At 41.6% G+C, this 17,381-nt stretch overlaps 2 protein-coding genes and 1 long non-coding RNA gene across 7 annotated transcripts in view; 1 reads left to right on the top strand and 2 right to left on the bottom strand.

Annotated features, from left to right (window-relative positions):
- Nucleotides 1-2,258, bottom strand: part of TRMT11 (tRNA methyltransferase 11 homolog) — a 144,176-nt gene extending 141,918 nt beyond the window's left edge. For 2 of the 5 annotated variants that reach the window (XR_014777890.1, XM_084775415.1), the window contains exon 1: nucleotides 2,094-2,255. Coding sequence is in view for 2 of the 5 variants with exons in the window: in XM_084775415.1 (XP_084631541.1) it covers nucleotides 2,094-2,165 (72 nt within the window). In the remaining 3 variants the exon portion in view is untranslated. Of the gene's footprint in view, nucleotides 1-1,820; nucleotides 1,840-2,093 lie in introns of those variants that run through there. The other 3 variants (XR_014777889.1, XM_084775414.1, XM_084775416.1) reach the window with 3 other exon arrangements.
- A 91-nt stretch (nucleotides 2,259-2,349) lies between these two features.
- Nucleotides 2,350-7,691, top strand: LOC311593988. The gene is made up of 2 exons (XR_014777892.1): nucleotides 2,350-6,484; nucleotides 6,515-7,691. It is a non-coding gene; the product is annotated as an uncharacterized lncRNA (long non-coding RNA).
- Nucleotides 7,355-16,982, bottom strand: HINT3 (histidine triad nucleotide binding protein 3). The gene is made up of 5 exons (XM_084775418.1): nucleotides 16,638-16,982; nucleotides 13,191-13,308; nucleotides 10,930-10,999; nucleotides 8,889-9,015; nucleotides 7,355-8,104 (listed from the first exon to the last, which is right to left on the bottom strand). Exons 1-5 carry the CDS (start codon nucleotides 16,815-16,817, stop codon nucleotides 8,069-8,071), a joined length of 531 nt encoding a protein of 176 aa, XP_084631544.1. The 5' UTR covers nucleotides 16,818-16,982; the 3' UTR covers nucleotides 7,355-8,068.
- Between the last annotated feature and the right edge of the window lie 399 nt (nucleotides 16,983-17,381).

The following is a 17,381-nucleotide window of genomic DNA, read 5'->3' as shown; positions in this document are numbered from 1 at the left end:
TTGGTGTGTGTCAGGTGAACACGCAGCTTCCTCATAACCCAACCACACGCTAAGCCACGCACTCCACTGCGCCTCCAACTACGTTCCCTGACACAAAGCTCTGTTCCATTGCCTCACGTCTGTCACCTATTTCGTCACACCACAAGAGCAGTGACTAATGTGCCATTTTAAACACTTTAAACTCTGTCTGCTAATTAAAAAAAAAAAAAAACAGGTCTAATAACAGAAACAGAAGAGTAGGCTGATACCGGCCTGAGGCGCTTAGGTGGCAGCTACAGTGTGCCTGCTGAGAGTTTTATGATCCTAACCATGATTAAGCAATTCAGAGAAAGTTTATACAGAGGCTGTGAAGGGATTTCACCAGAATCTGTCCTCTCTTGATTGGAGAGGTTAAAAGAAAAAAAAACAAAAAAAAACCAACAACAACAAAAAAAACCAAAAAACCTTTTACAGATGCTGCAGATTAGTGAATAAGACTCTCCGCTCCTTTACACATAAGTGACCACAGCTCCCAGATGGGGTAGGCTATCTGTACATACGAAGATCAGTGACATATGGCAACCGAGATGGTGTGACCGGAGCTCAGTGCTCTCCTAAGGTCTGCTCCCCTCACTGTAACTGATCTTCTCTGTTCCCACGTTCTGCTTAAGAAGACTCTACCTTTTTGCCCCTTGCTCATTTTTATCTCCTCAGAGAGTAGCCTTCATCTTAACCACGAAGCACACATATTGACTACTGCTCCTCTCTGCTCGCTGAACCACACCGCTCTCCCTCCCCGCAGCCCTCCCTCTGTCTCTCTCATCTGAGGCACTCATGTCTGACATGCTGTATGTCTCCTCTTCTGTTTTCCTTGGACACCAATGTCTCCAAGCATCTGCACTTGGCCTCCCACTTGTCTTTTACACCTGTGTGTATACTCAAAAAGCGGAGGGGTTAGGGGAGGAGGCCTGGTGTCTCTGGAGGCCAGAGGGTGGGCTCCCCCGGGAGCAGGGGTTGTAACAGTTCCCTGACAGGAGTGCCGCAGGCCTCTGGAAGAGCGGAGAGTGTTCTTAACCAGCGAGCCATCTCTTCAGCCCCACTGGCTCACCACCTTTTGAACTTAAACTTGACGAAATCTCATCTCTTCCTGGTTTTCCTATGAAGGACAATTATAAACACATCACAGGTCTCGATTTGTTCTCTTCTTCTGCACTCTATCCGCTGACTGCTCACACTAGGTTAGGTTCTTACTCATTTAACATTCCAACCGCTTCTTAAATACTCTCAACTCCGGGCTTATTCCTCTCAAGTCCATCCTCCGTCCTGCTTTCTATTAAAACCAATCGACTTGTGTGCCTTTACTTCTAAACTGTGTAATTCCTCTTCCAATCTATGGAGTCCTCAAGTCTGTTCTCTCTGGTCCATCAGCCTACTTCTCTGTCCTTACCACTCTCGGCCACCATAATTGGTGACCAGCAATGAACAACTGTTTGTACTTCTAATGTACTTATTTCTTTGGCCCAGCTAACTAATATGTTCATATGCTATCCACACACAAAAGCCACCTTGAACGCCAGCATCCCCCGTCCCTCAATGAGTAGGATTCTCTTTTTAAAGCTCCCATACTTAGTGAGGCACCTCCACCAGCGCACTTCACAACATTATGACTATGTTTATGTGTCGGCTAGCGCTTAGCTGTCAGCGCATCCTCAGCGTGCGATGCACGCGATTACAGGCACTGTAGAAAATGCTTCTCGAGTAAAAAGCTTTCCCCCAACTTCATCAAGTACCACCCCCAAGCCTTCCACCACGCCTGACCCTCATATTTGGACACTTCTCACAGACTTCACTGAGCGGCCCGGTAGATGTCACTGTCCTCCGATGGACGCAGAGTCCTGGAGGGCCTGGTCAGGTTCCCCTGCTTTACTGAGCACGTGCTGAGGCTGAATGGCAAGGCTCGCTCGGTCCTGGCGAACGGCTGCTAGAAACACCTCCGTCCCGCCAGCGGCCTCACCCCGCGCCGCAGTCCGGGCAAGCGCGGCTGCCCGCAGAGCCCCCCAAGCCGGTGCGTGCGGAGTGCGGGCCTCTGCGTCAAGCACCCCAGGACGGCTCACCGGCAGGCGGAACTCCAGGTGCTCCTGTGCCATGAGCAGCAGATACCGATTCAAGGAGCCCGGCAGCGCCATTGCGGCTGCTACCGTGCGCCTGCGCGACCTCAGCGTCCCGTCCTCTTCTCCTCCCAGGAAACAAGCTTCCGCAGAGGCTCATCTAGGGCGGAACCGGAAGCTCGGCCTGGAGCGCTCCTGCCTGATACACCTCCTGGGAAGCAGGATGGAGGAGCAAGGCGAGACCCTGTTGTTCCCAGAGGCCATGGCTATCCCGGCAGGCGCCCCTTGTGAGGTGCGTTGTTTTAAGGGGCACACTGCGGTAATCCCGCGGAGTTGCCCAGTGATACTCCAGTTGGAGGGGTATCCAACTGGATTCGACTCCTCCCGCAGCTCAACTCAAAACTGGACCCAAAGTTCACTATTCGGTGTAGACTCCTAATCATCCACGATTCCAGGCCGCACTTACACCAGACTGTAACACTGAGTGTAGTTTTGTGATTTTTCAAAAACTTTTCAAGAGTCACCAAGGACCTGTGACCGTGGTTTGCTCCGTACAGAAACCAACAAAAACCTTGCTCGGACCAGCACACTGTAATTAGTGCTATGTTGTTACAGGCACACAGTCAGTCCACAGCCAATCGTAGGTTTGAAACATGGTGGATTGCCCTAATTACAGATGGGCCTGATACCGTAAAAATTTATAAGATACATAGCTGCCCATACATAGACTCTACAAGTGTCATTAGTTATACTGAACCCTTGGGGGATTTGCATTATACCCTGATACTACACAACATAAAAAGGGAGCCTCCTTCTCCCTAGCACCACGTGCCAGACCATGGCTGAAGCCCGTGGTCGTGATCAAGAGTCAGCATGTAAACAGTGGTAATCTTCACAACTCAAACCTCAGTTCTACCACTCCTTGTACCCACGCTCTCAGCGAACATGTGCCATCTGTGAGCCTCAGTTTTCTTATAAAAACTGGAACATTCCCTCCTACAGACGCTTGTTACCAGGACTAGGTGTAATAACATTCACACTTCAGTGTATATAGCCCATGCATGTGTGATGTAAGCAACAGCTAGCTATCTAGTCTCACAAAATCCCCAAAGCAAACCAAGGCACAGTATCACGAAAATTAACTCTTAGGAACTAGTGAGTTTATTGGGTTTCCTTCCAAAGTATGGGTGAGGGTTTACGCATATAGCTACAGGTCCTGCTACCTCAACAGGCTACACCTGAAGAGCTTTTACCCAGCAGGGATGAGGGATTACCTGTAGCCAAAGAGATAGATGTACTCAGCATCCCAGAACCCCCACTTGCTGGTAAAGAACCTACCAACCAGCTACAAGAACCTTCCGCTGGGTCTATCTGCCTTCCTAAGTCCTGACACAGAAGGACCTCAGTGTTCTCTCCCTCCCTTTCAGGTCTTGCTCTTTTCCTAATGCTCCCCTTCACACGCAGACAGCCTCGGTGTGGCTGACCTCCTTTCCCATCCGTCCAGCTTCAAGACTTCCAGTTTACCTGGTCCAGGGTTTTCTTTGAAACTTGAATAAATTACCATGCTTCTTTACATTTTTCTCTGCTCTTCAATTCTTTTATTAACAAGGCCAAGAACTTTAAGAGGTGATGCAGGTTTCCCTGGTATCATATGCCTCTGCCTGGGCTTGCCGGGACTCCAGTGTAGGACACATTGTTCTGGTCCACTTTTCACTAGGAGGTCGAGGTGTGCTTAAGAGTATCAGTCACAGACCATCAGGAAGCATGAATGCCTCTCAACCAGAGCCGGTGCCCGGCACTTGCCTGTCTCAGAGTTGTAGTTATATGTAATCTGCTATGTGACTATTACCAGGATTAGAAAAAGGTGGCAGTCTCAAGCCCCAAATTAGTTATTACACAAGGACTTCGTGTCCTAACCCTGTTAAGATCAGAATGCTACAGCAGGCCTCTTAGAAACTGGATTCCTTCTTCAAGATTGATAATCTACAAGTAGTGATGATCCTGGCGCAGCTGCCTATTAAGCACTCAGAGGCCATTTCTGGGAAGCAAGCTTAGGTCAGGAATTGGATGGAGGCATTCTGTGTTGTGGTTGTTGTTGTTGATTTTGGTTTGGTTTTGTTTGTTTGTTTGTTTGTTTTGGTTTTTCGAGACAGGATTTCTCTGTGTAATAGCCTTGGCTGTCCTGGAACTTTCTTTGTAGATCAGGCTGGCCTTGAACTCAGAGATTTGCCAGCCTCTGCCTCCGGAGTGCTAGGATTAAAGGTGTGTACCACCACACCAGGCTATTTTTTTATTTTTTATTTATTTATTTATTTTTTTGAGACAACATTTCTTTGTGTAGCCTTGGCTAGTCTCACTGAGATCCACCTGCCTCTGCCTCGCCAAGAGTGCTGGGATTACAGGGGTGCACCACCATGCCCAGCTTTGTGTTGTGATTATAACATTCCACTTTAGGTATGAAACTAATAGGAAACATTCTATTTGAATTCTGGATTTTAGTGATATTAAGGGAGTCCAGAGGAGCAGAGTTTGACATATTGCTTTTTTTATTTTCATTTGCTTCTAGTTACTTTATCAGAATTTCACATTTATACATTAGTATCACATCATGCATAATGTTCTCAATACTGTTTTAAACTTTGTTTTTTTCTCTCGAGACATGGTTCTCTGTGTAGCCCTGGCTGTCCTAGAACTCACAGAGATTTGCCTGCCTCTGTCTCAAAAGTGCTGGGATTAAAGGTGGGTACTACCACCATCTGTCTTATTTTAAACATTTTAAAGACAAATTATGTGGTGGTTTGAACAAAAATGGCCCTTAGTCTCATATCTCTGAATGCTTAGTCATTAAGGACTAGAACTGTTTGAGAAGGGTTAGTAACATTAGGTGTGGCCTGTTGGTGGAAGTGTGTCACTGGGTGTGGGCTTTGAGGTTTCAGAAGCCGACCACCAGGTCCACTGTCTCTCTTTCTGCCTGTGGATCAGGATGCAGCTCTCAGCTACTGCTCTAGACCTGCCTGCATGCCACCACACCAATAACTACCCTCTAAAACTGTACGGAAAGCCCCCAATTAAACGCGTTCTCTTATAAGGGTTACTTTGGTCAGTGTCTCTTCATGGCAATAGAACAGTGAATAAAAGACATTATTAACTAGCTTTGCTTTGAACTCATGTTGAGGATAGGTAACAAGTAACTGAAAACTACCAAAAAGGCTAAGTAGATTGTAATTGCAATTTGATTATTCATCTTTATAAATAAAGTGTACACTAATTTAATTTTGTTATCATCACTGTATGGGTGCATTTATAAAGAATGGGGGCGCCATAGAGGTCATGTGTACAGGTCAGAAGACAACTCTGAAGAGTTCTCTCTTCTCTTTGCCACTTTTACACAGGGTCAGAGATTCAACACAGGTGCTCAGGGCTTAATCATCAGGCAGTAAGCACTGTTATCCACTGAGCCCCTGAGAGAGGATATAAACCTATACAAGCAGAATCAACCAGCTAGTGATATTTTAAAGGTCCCTAAAGGTATCTGAGAAACGCCTTAACCACTGATCATGTACTATTATTAATGTGGCTAATTACATCACTGCAAGTTCAAAGTAAAACATTCAAAGGTTGTACTTTTCCTGAAGTTTCTCATGGTTTTACTGGTATACAAAAAAAAATGTGGTTATAATGTGGTACACAAATAATCAGAACACTATTACACAGGCAGTGCTGTAAAACCTATAAACCTAAATTTGAAAGCCCATAGCCCCTACATGCAAATCCCTTCATCCATCTCTAGTGAATATGCTAAAATTCAGACCTTTGTATAAATTAACACTGGAAACAGAACTCAAGGCTCCCAGCTTTCTCATCATCTGCCTAACACCGAGTCTTTGCTACCTACATCCTAGTCTCGTCAGTGAGCTCCCTTTGTGGCCTCTTCTCTAGACTCTACCACACTTAATACACTAACATCTAGCTAATCAATTCTGTATTACTCCCATTGCATCGGCAACTGAATGCAAACCAGCAGCTATCACTTCGCTAGTTCTGGATCCAGTGGTGTTTGGTACATTAAATAGTAAAAATTATGTGCTGGATTAATGAATTTTAATCATACTAAAGAACACTTGACTCCAGGTATGTGAGCATGCACGGCAGTAAGTGGCGGGCTATGTAAAACTGCACAGTATCATACCTAAACAAGGAACAAAAGCTAGAAATCTCAGCGGGTTTCCACAGTGCAGTAATGCTTATGTTTCTTTCTCGCTGCATGCATTCATAACACTATTAGACACTGGCACATGTAGAGTCAGCTTTTAACACCTCATCTCCCTTCCAGTCCCTACTGTGTGTGTGTGTGTGTGTGTGTGTGTGTGTGTGTGTGTGTGTGTGTGTGTGTCTGTGTGTGTGTGTGTCTGTGTCTGTGTGTGTAGATACCTCCAAAGGACAACACCAAACAAACACTCTTTATTAAATGGTAAGCCAATAGCATTAGCACTATGCTGGCAAGACAAACTTCTTTACATCTTTTTCTACTTTCAAATCTAGTCATTTTCACATTAAGACTGGGTCTAAGCACTATTTTTGTTCATTTTCCTTTGATAGAAAAGCATACCATATGACAGTAGTTTCTGACAGTTTTCATACATTACTAATTTGTGTTTCTTCCTTATCTCCTGACAGGTAAAACTGCACATGAATTTTGTTAAGATAACCATATTGCTAGCTACTATAAATACTCATTTAAAATTATATTAAAGTAGTTGCCTCTTATCTAAAGCTTCACCTTCTATGACCTTTTATACTGTCAGTTACCTATGGTTAACCCACACTATTAATGGAAGTGCCAGCCAGGCATGGTGGTGCATGCCTTTAACCCCAGCTCTCGGGAGACAGAAGCAGAGGCAGACAGATCACCGTGAGTTCGAGGCCAGCCTAGTCTACAAAGTGAGTCTAGGACAGCCAAGGCTACACAGGGAAACCCTGTCTCAAAAAAAACAAAAACTGCCAGAAATAAACAATTCATACATCTTAAATTACAGGCAATGCTGCATAGCAAAATAAAATCTCACACCATCCCACTCTATCCCACATGCGGTAAGAATCATCCACACTGTCTGTATATACTACCCACTTACAGCCACCACCTCAGTTACTAGATTAACTGTCATAGCATCACAGCAGTTGTCCTCCACTTAATATGGCAACAAAGCACAATCATGAAGATTGGTCGTACTTTAATTGTATACCATAAAAATGTTGTGTTTTATTCACATTGTCATTAATCTCTTGCTATGCCTGTTATAAACTATTTACCTAAGATATGTATATAATGAAAAAGCACAAGATATACATTATGGGGTTTGTGGAATTCAGGTAATCACTGAGAGACTCAGAGAATATCTTCCCTATGGCTAAGGGGAAATGTGTGTGTGTGTGTGTGTGTGTGTGTGTGTGTGTGTGTGTGTGTGTGTTGTGTGAAACCAATACAGAGTGACACATATAACTGTTTCTATCATCAAGATCAGAGAATATTGGTAGCATGGCATCCTTTATTTTGAAATTCTATGTGTAAGACTGTAAAACTATTATAAAATGGCTAATTTTTTTCTCCTTCACTGTAAAAAAAGTTCTAATTTTTATTGCCAGTTTATTCATCGCAAATTATTATTAATATCATTAATATTAAGACCATTAATGAAACCTTAACTTAAAAAAATATAGGATGTATCTTGATTAATAGAATTTGTATTAAATGGACTTTTGGCTATGGTATTTTAAGCATAAAACCTTACATAAATGAGCATTAAAACAAAGAAGTCAGTGAAAAAGTTCCCAGATAACTATATGACAGATGAGAGAAATAAATGTAAGGCTATCAGTGGTAGCATTGGCTATAATCCAGCAAACCTTCACACTGCAATTAGCCTTCAAAAAGAGCAAAACAGTAGCTCATCCTAGGGCAAGTTAGGGAACATGTCCATGGCTCACATCTTTCTTAGATTTTCAAGCAAACGATCAACCTGTAAATAAATAAACAATTAAATAAAGATCAAACATGAATATATGGTTATTCTAGTTATCACTGCCGCTGCTAGATAATTGTCCCTTTGATACAATATGCAAGAAACTACATATTTTTTTATCTCACAAAAGAAAATACAATAGTTTTATAAGCTACAGTAAAGGTACTCTATGAAAAACAGGCAGATTGGAAGTGATATTAAATATTAAAAAGTTTCTATGAGAAAAGAAAAATAAATGCAATAGTAAAGATTTCTTAAATTAGATATATAAGAAACAAATACACATTACTCAATGGAATAGATTATTCTGAAAAGATTATATCCTGTGAGATTCTAGTTATAAGAAAATCTGAAGGCCCAGTGGAGTGGAAAAAATCTTAACTCCAGCACTTCAGAGGCAGAGACATGCGATCTCTGTGAGTTTGAGGCCAGCCCGTTTTAAATTCTAGGTCAGCCAGAGCTCCATAGTGAGACCCTGTGTCAAAAAACAAACTAAAAAGCAGGGGTAATTCTGCATTTTGGAGACATTAAAAAGATCAGTGACTGAGAAATATCAATAGAAAAAATGTTGCCTGTTAGCATAAGACCTTAGTTCAATACTCATCAATGCAAAATAAATAAATACATTTTTTTGGATATACCATTTTAGGGAGCAGTTTGTTAAAATAAATGGTCAAGACAAACAGAACTTTCTATCTGTCTGTGCTATCAGGAAAAGAAAAACAAAAGGGACAAACACTTTAAATACACTGGCATGTGCTGGTGTAACAGTATTACTTACTGTGATAAACCAATAAGAACCTGGCCTGTAAATCAGTTTTGATAAGAAGCCAAACTCTTTGACTGGTGCTATAACATGAAGGTGCAGATGGGAAATGGAACAGAATGGTGGCACATGAAAACCCATTCTGAAATGGAAGAGATTATTGACAAGTCAGTTCTTAAGTATTTGAAATTACTTTTAAATCATATAACATTAAAATTATCCGAAGGTGAGCAAATTCCCATCCCTAGATCTTTTCTTGGTTTCTTTATGCTCGAGTAGTCCCACAGTCCTTCATAATGAAATTCATAGACAAGTCACACCATTTATCAAAGCCCCATAGATCCTCTAGAAAGTTAGGTTGCGTTATTACCAGTCACTTCAGGACTTCATAACAAGTTTAATCCTGCAAAGATATGCTCCTATAATGAAACTCAATGCAAATGCACTAGACACAGATAGTGTTCCTTTACTTTAAGACATACCCAGTAAGCCTGGTATGGTGGTGCATGCCTTTAATCCTAGCACTCTGGAGGTAGAGGGAAGCAGATTGCTGTGGGTTCAAGGCCAGCCTGGTCTACAGAGCAAGTCCAGGACAGCCAAGGCTACACAGAGAAATGTTGTCTCAAAAAACCAAAAAATAAAATAAAATAAAATAAAGACATAGCCAGTAGATGGCAGGCTTTTGCTTTTAATAAAAAACATTTCTGTAGTAAGACCAATAGATCATTATTACCAAAAACAAAAATAACAACAACAAAAAACCCAGTCTTTTGTTACCAGATAAGGTTCTTGTTAAATACTAAAAACAATTTAGATGATATCTGTCCATAATTTCTTAATTTATAAAAGATATGTAAAATCATTCTTTGAAATAGAAAAGAATTTCTATTTTAACTCTTAAAAATCAAGTGAACACTGGGTTTTTGTTCAAACTTTGTTAAATGTTAGAGTTCAGTTCAGCAAGCAATAAATTCAAGTTAACTTTATGCAAGAAGCCTAGTAACAGTACGTATGTGTGTGCTTGTGTGGCTGGGCATCATGATCTACCCCACCTGTCTTGAGACAGGACTTTTCTCTGAACCTGGAGTGAGACCAGAAGCCAGCAAGCCCAGATGTGTTCTTTTTAATTTACCAATATTATCAGTCTGCTAACAATCAATTAAGACACAGGCACTTGTTATATTTTAAAATAGCCTTAGTTAACCTGGGGCAGGGCAGACAGTAATCTTCTATACTACAATCCCATGCTATCTGCTCCTAATAATTTCTAACAAGCTACCTCCCATCCTTAATCCCAAATACTTGTTAATATTCTTCTTCTGGGCCTAATCCCCATCCGGCCATGCCAGCCATGTGCTTCTCTTCCATCTAACCCATGATGGCCTTCTCTTCCCTTCTCGGAACCCTCGGGTCTTTCCTCCTCCTCCTTCTTCTTCCCAGAATTCCTCTCTCTCTCCAAGCCCAGGAACCTTAGCCACACCTATCTCATCTGGCCTGCCCAGGTGGGATGGCTTTTTATTAATCAAAAATCAAAATACATCAGATCATCCCCCAACACAGATGCTCTGGCCCTGCTCCCAGCCCTATGTGGACAGCAGGTAAGTGCACAGCAATGCCTACCTTTTGACTTGAATTCCAGGAACACAAATGGAGTCCTTAGGCATGTATTGCAAGCACTCACCGAACCATCCCCTTATTCCCAACATTGTATTTTTAAACCATGTAAATCTGTATAAGTAAATTCACTTTACCCAGTTTTATAGGAATTAACAAAAGGTAGGACTTATAACTCTTTTAGTTACCTATTGTTTATGTATGCTTGTCTGTCCAAACTACAAGTGAGTTTTTTTTGTAAGATGCTGAGGCATAAAAAGAAGGGTTACTAAAATTATATTATCAATGAAATTACTGAAGTTTAATGAAATGTATTAAATTTAGATGACATAGATAAATGTATATGGTCAATTCCTCACTCCCAGGAAGACCGCACCTGAAGTACAAACTGCCACTGCTGCTTACCTTTCATAAAAAGCTTTTCTACCCAAGACATACATACCTCACATCTGTGAAGTCGGTGAAATTATTCTCTTGAAGAACGGCTTTTCCAACAGTTACCATGCTCTCAACTGTAAGACAGGAAAGAAATTATACTATACTACAATACACAGTAAGCTCACTAAAAGTTTGCTTCTTTTTGGACATTTATTTTATCTTTACTTACCTTTTTCTGTTCCTTCATTTGTTTGTTTGTTTGTGTGTTTTAGTTAATTACTTTGTGTGTGTGTGTGTGTGTGTGCGCGCGCCACATGAGTAAAGATGCTCACAGAGGCCAGAAAGGAGTGTCAGACCCCCTGGAACTAGAGTTGTAGGGAATTGTGAGCATCCAAAATGGATGCTAGAAAAAAGCAAGCCCTCTGAAAGAGCGAGAAGCACTGTTAAGTACTGAGCTACCACTCCAGCTCCTTAAAATGTATTTCCTAATATTAACATTTGAATTTCCTTCTACGCACTTTAGCTATAATCTACAACCTTTATTTTTTAAATGACCTGTTTATTTTTATTTTACATGCATTAGTGTTTTGCTTGCATATATGTTGTGAGCTGCCATGTTGGGTGCAGGGAATTGAACCAGGTTCCTCTGGAAGAAGAACAAAAAAATCAAACCAAACAACAACAACAACAACAACAAAAAACCAATGCTCTCTGCAAGTAAGTGGAATTTTACAAGTATCAATAACAGTAGACTTGACACTGTTACCACATCCTTCCATGTACATATTATTTCTCTTACTTTATAAATTACATAAAAGTTAAATGCAACAACTTTAAGATTCTAAAATGAAAGTATTCAAATAAAAGTAGAGAAAGGGAAATATAATGAAATTGCAAATGCAATCAGCTTCAATATTTACAATATCTGATATGCACCAGCAATAGTAGCTAGTTACTACAGCAGCTTCTAATCTCCATAAAGTTAGCTCTACCTGGAAGACAAAACAAAACTTCCTAAGAGGTTATATGGTCTCTAAGAAATAGCTAAAGAATGAAATAGAAATGTTTAGTAGCAAATACACAATCAATCAGCCATAAATTAAATATATATCTGTAAGTGAAAATGTTACCTTGTGGTAATAAATCATATATATTCTAAACTGCATGGTTAGAACCCCAGATAACTAAGGTATTTCTAGTATTTAGAAACAAGTTTCAAGCTGGAGATTCAGTCACCTACAGGGTCATGACCAATAATACTATACCAAGATTCCCTGTGAGTTTTCTCACTCACCTCTAAAACGTATGCTGAGTTAACTGTGTGGTAGGCTCTTATAGAGTACAGCCAAACTAGTTCCAGACCCTAGTGAGAAAGGCTACTAAAACAGATTTGAAACAAACTGAAAAATGTTTTAGGAAAAGATATCAGTTTTTAAAAAGTCAAAAAAAGGATTGCGTAGGAAATACAGGGATATTCTGAAACAAACAGAATTCATATCTCCTTTTCAGAGGCTGTAAGTTCAAAACCGAAACCTCGTAAGGGAACTCTGGTGCTGATTTATCTGCATCTGAAACTATCAGCAACATAAACTCATAATACAGCATAACTTGTTTATAAATTTTCATACCATCTTCAATTCAAAGTCAAGAAAACCATCATTTAAAAAAGCACAAATTGAAGCCAGGCATGGTGGCACACGCAGGCCTTACTCCAGAACGCTCAAGGCAAAGGCAAGCAATCTCTGTGAGTTCAATGCCAGCTCAAACCAAAATACTGACAGCTTGTCTTAAAAAGAGAATAATCCAGTATAAATAGCCCCATTATCAGGGCTGGAGAGATGGCTCAGCAGTTAAGAGGACTGACTGCTCTTTCAGAGGACCCAGGTTTAACTCCCAGCATCCACATGGCAGTTCACAAATGTCTGTAACTTCAAGATCTGACACCCTCACACAGACATACACAAAGGCAAAACAACAAATGTACATAAAACATTTTTTTAAAAAAGAACCCCATTATCTCTTAAAAGAGTTTAAAAATTAAATATTACCATATCTGAAATTTACTTCAAACCCACTGTGACAGGTTAATATATGAAATAAATAGATAAATAAATAACATTGCCATGTTACAAATTAAAGTCAGTGTGACAAACACATGGGCGTTATACTGTTATTTTTATATTTCTATTTGGTTTTTAAAAAAATAGAATGGTTGAAGAATTCATACTTTCTTTTTGATCATATGACTAGACCTCTTTAATGGACATTGCCATATTTAAAGGCAATTCAATGTGATATACCCCAAGGGATACTGTGTATTCTTACCCATTTCTATGTGATCTCTACTTAGATCCTTGCAGTTTCTAATATGCTTCTTTGGCACCACAAGATAATGATGAAATGCGGCTGGTTTGATATCTTTGAAACAAACTAGGTCTTCATTCTAAAGGGAAAGTCATATTTGTTAGTAAAAAAAAAAAAAAATTCCCAACATTATCCTGCTCGGCTGTGACATAAGCACTACAGATCTATGAAAGGGAATGGTGTTCATGTTAGAATTTAGGCCTGATGAGAAATTTCATGACTGTGTCTTACTTAAATTCACACAAAAAAATTTTTTTATCATGTCATGAGTTATTTACGATATTAAGTCAATTTCAAGGAACAATTGTGAGTAAAGCTCATTAAAACTTTCTTACCAGAAATCTCAGTTTTAACAGCGTGGGGGGGAGTGGCGGTTAGGTGGGGTGGGGGGTGTGCATACCCTTAATCCCAACACTAGGAAGGCAGAGACAGGCAGATCTCTGAGAGTTCAAGGCCAGCCTGTTTTACAGAGACAGTTCCAGAACAGCCAGCACTACACAAGGAAACCCTAACAAAGAAAAAACCAAAAAGAAAAAGAAATCTCACTTTTAAATTTCATTATATATTAACCATTCCCTACTTTAGGCTTTCTTCACTCAAAATTAGCAGTTAAGCCAATAAACATAGGTTTTCTCAGCAAAATTCTGTAGATGCACTATTATCCATCAACTCTCCATCCCAAGATCCAGAATTCAGGATCACGAGAACTGCATACCCGTACTATGGGCCTTAGTTTTCTAAGATTACAAGCACAAACATTACATTTTGACCCACTGTATTACAGCCTTTCTAAGCAGCAGATATAAACATTAATGTTGATAGAATGTTTTTAAAAAGGTTAAGATAAAACTAAACCCTGGGCTGGGGAGATAAGCCAGCGGGTAAAGAACAGGCTGCACAGGCTGAGAACCTTCCTTTAGAGCCCAACACCACAGGTGCGGCAGTGCTCCACAGGGAGGGCTCTGCTCAGCCACTGAGTGTAGGCAAATCTACAGGCCTCAGATCAGTGAGAGACTATCTCAGGCAACCAGGTGAACAGCAACAGGAAAAGATAGCCACTCCTATCTGGCCTCTAGAAATATACATGTGCATGCACACCACATACCAACATGACAGATGAACTGTTTTTTAAATTTAAAGGCAAAGAAACTTGGTATTTCAGTTAGCTGTTGATTGCATTTCCACTAAGTTTTTAAAATACTGACATTAGTTCTGCACATAATAGTCTTCAATTGCTACTACTGAACCAACCATTATTGAAAAAAAAATCTGATTATAAGGATGAGTTGCCAAAAATATGAAATTATGTGTGTAACTATATACATACATTAACTTTTATTCTTTTTCTTTTTTGTAGTATTGGTAACCAAATCACAGCCATACGTGTTTACACACATGGCAAGTTCTGCCACTAAGTCACAGGTTTTCTTTTTCTTTTTCTTTTTTTTTTTAAGACGAGATTTCTCTGTGTAGCCTTGGCTGTTCTGGAACTAGGAACTACTTCCCTCTCCCCTTCCCTCCCCTCCCCTCCCCTCCCCTCTTCTTCTCCCTCTCTCTGTACACCAGGCTAGCCTTGGACTCACAGAGCTCCAACTGTCTGTCTCCCAAGTGCTGGGACTAAAGGTGTGTGCCACCTCTGGCAGGCTACAGTTGTTCTTTTTTTTTACAATATGACTTCTCAGAGCAAAAAACTGAAAAGGAGCTAATTGCCCATAACTAAATGACAATGTTGGTAAAACCACACAACCAAGTGCTGAATAGTCCTTAAAGGGGAGGTAAAGGATCTCCACATAGCTCTGAAAGTATTCCTAGGATAGCGTCTAACCTTTTAAAGTGAGGAGCAGAAATGCTATCTTGTGTAACAGTCTACATGTGCTTCTGGTTGTAATTCTTACAGACCACTCTAGAATCTGCTTATCCTGTTCTTCCTATATTTTTTCTAACAAATAATTTTCAAAAATACAGTAATTTCTTCTCAGTAAGTGTACCTTCCTATCAAAAGCAAGCAAGTACATTTGAAAGAACATCTTAGTACCATGCTATCTAATGTGCCAACAATTTTAATTAACAAAAGAAGAGTTAAGTTAGCACTGAAATACTGCTTAGTATGGGCTCAGGCATGGCGAAATTTAATCTAGTGTTTCTCAAACACTTTTTTTTTCCAATTTTTCATTTCTAAGAGCCTCTTGCCTTGTGTGTGTTCTGATTTGTTTTGAGACAGAGTTTCTCTGTGTAGCCTTGGCTATTCAGGAACTTGATGTGTAGACCAGACTGGCCTCCAACTCACTGAGATTCCCCTGCCTCAGCCTCCCTGAGTGCTGGAATTAAAGGAGTGCAGCAGCACCACCACCACCACCACCACCATTATCACGGGCCATTTCTTTTTTCTTTCTTTCTTTTTTCCAGACAGGGTTTCTCTGTGTAGCCTTGGCTGTCCTGGACTCGCTTTGTAGACCAGGCTGGCCTCAAACTTACGGAGATTTGCCTCCCGTGGTGTGCCTCCACACCCGGCTCCACTGGGCCATTTCTAAGAGCCGTTTCATGAGATACATGAATACCAACTATGGTATTCATGTATCATATGTATACCTGTGCCTCACACACAAAATATAAGACATTGCTGTGCTTAACTATATAAGTAAAGCACACCTTATATAAGTCCAATAGATTCAGGTGTTTACAACAAACAAGTGTGTAATGAGAATTTTAAATGCAAGATGACTGATCCCTCTAAAAAGATTAACTCTTTATGAGCGATGATGGGATATAAAGAATGTTAGTAGTGCAAGGGGCAGGGCGGAGTTTTGTGGAGCAATGATTTCCAGTATGGCATGGCTGCTGCACTCTCGAACTCGCAGCAGCTAAGATGACTTGCTCTTGATCTGCACAGGAGTGAACCAGTCGATATATTGTAATGCAACGGGGAGTTCACGAGGCCCTCACAGGTGATGGAGGAGCAACGCAGACATTTTCTTCAGCAGCCCAACCACTTACAAGCCACCGAAGAGCTGTTAAGCAACAGACCTCGTCCTGAAACCCCACCCAGCCCACTTTCAACCAAACTCACACTTCTCCACCACGCCCACGATCTGTTTTCTACCAGTCGTCCCCTCTCCACCGATACTGGAAGTATGCAGAATTTAAAATCACTGCCTAGGAAAGAGCAAGATTCCCCTACGTAAAGAGCAATGGCCAGGAGCTCTGTTGTGTCCTATACGCATGCAGAGGGTGCCTGGCTCTATGGGACCATCTGTCCCCACCGAGCAGCAAAGGCGCCGCTGGGGGCCGCTGGGTCCCAGAGAGAAGTCTGTCACCCTCTAGGTCCAGCTAGTCCTCACACAGCAACAGGCTCACTTGCAGGGACAGGAGGTCGGGGTCCCCCACCCACCCCGGCCTGTCGCCGCGCACCTCGCAGTGCAAGAGCTTAGTGTCGGGCTGCTGGCCCGCCGCGATGCGGCAGAACACGCAGTTGCTGTCATAGTTCCTCGACTCCGAGGTCCCGGCGGAGGACACCTCAGGTCCTACTTTGGCGGCTGCCCCAAGGTCGGGATCCGGCTCTCGGGCGAAGCCCTCCACTTTCTCAGCCATGGCCGCAGAGAGGCTACCTCAGGGTCAGCGGGGCTCCGCGAGGAGTCGCCGCCCCTGATCCGTCCTCCTTGCTACAGGAAATTGGCGCACGCGCACGGCCAGACTCCGGGAGAGGGAGCCAGGCTACCGTGTGCGGCCTCGAAAAATGCGACCGTTAGAGGGCGAGCGAGAACGTCAAAAAGGGCTTTGCCCCGCCCCCCACTGCGCGTCGCGCCGGTGATGACGTTTGCGCAGCCGCAGGAGCCCGCCACTCAAACAGGCGTTTCCTCCGTGCTTCCTGACCTGAATGCAGGGTGTTGCTGTTAACCTTGGTATAAAGTGCGAAGGACGTTGTATCTGCTTCTCTATGTGTATGTCATTATAAAAGAAAAAAAAGTATAAAAGTTTTATTTTTTAAGGGTTTGAGAGGATGACTAAAATTATTAATGAAGCTTGTTTGGCAAAAATGAATTTGTCGTGCTTTCTGTGTACTTGTTCAGCCTCAGTGATTTTAGGGTCTGAAACAGAAAATGGCCAAGCTGTATACTTTTTGTTGTTAATAACAATGTAAATCAAAATATGGTT

The sequence above is a fragment of the Acomys minous genome (genome assembly GCF_964271855.1).
Source record: "Acomys minous genome assembly, chromosome: 3".
NCBI classification, from domain to species: domain Eukaryota; kingdom Metazoa; phylum Chordata; class Mammalia; order Rodentia; family Muridae; genus Acomys; species Acomys minous.
This window is presented reverse-complemented; position numbering and strand designations above follow the sequence as displayed.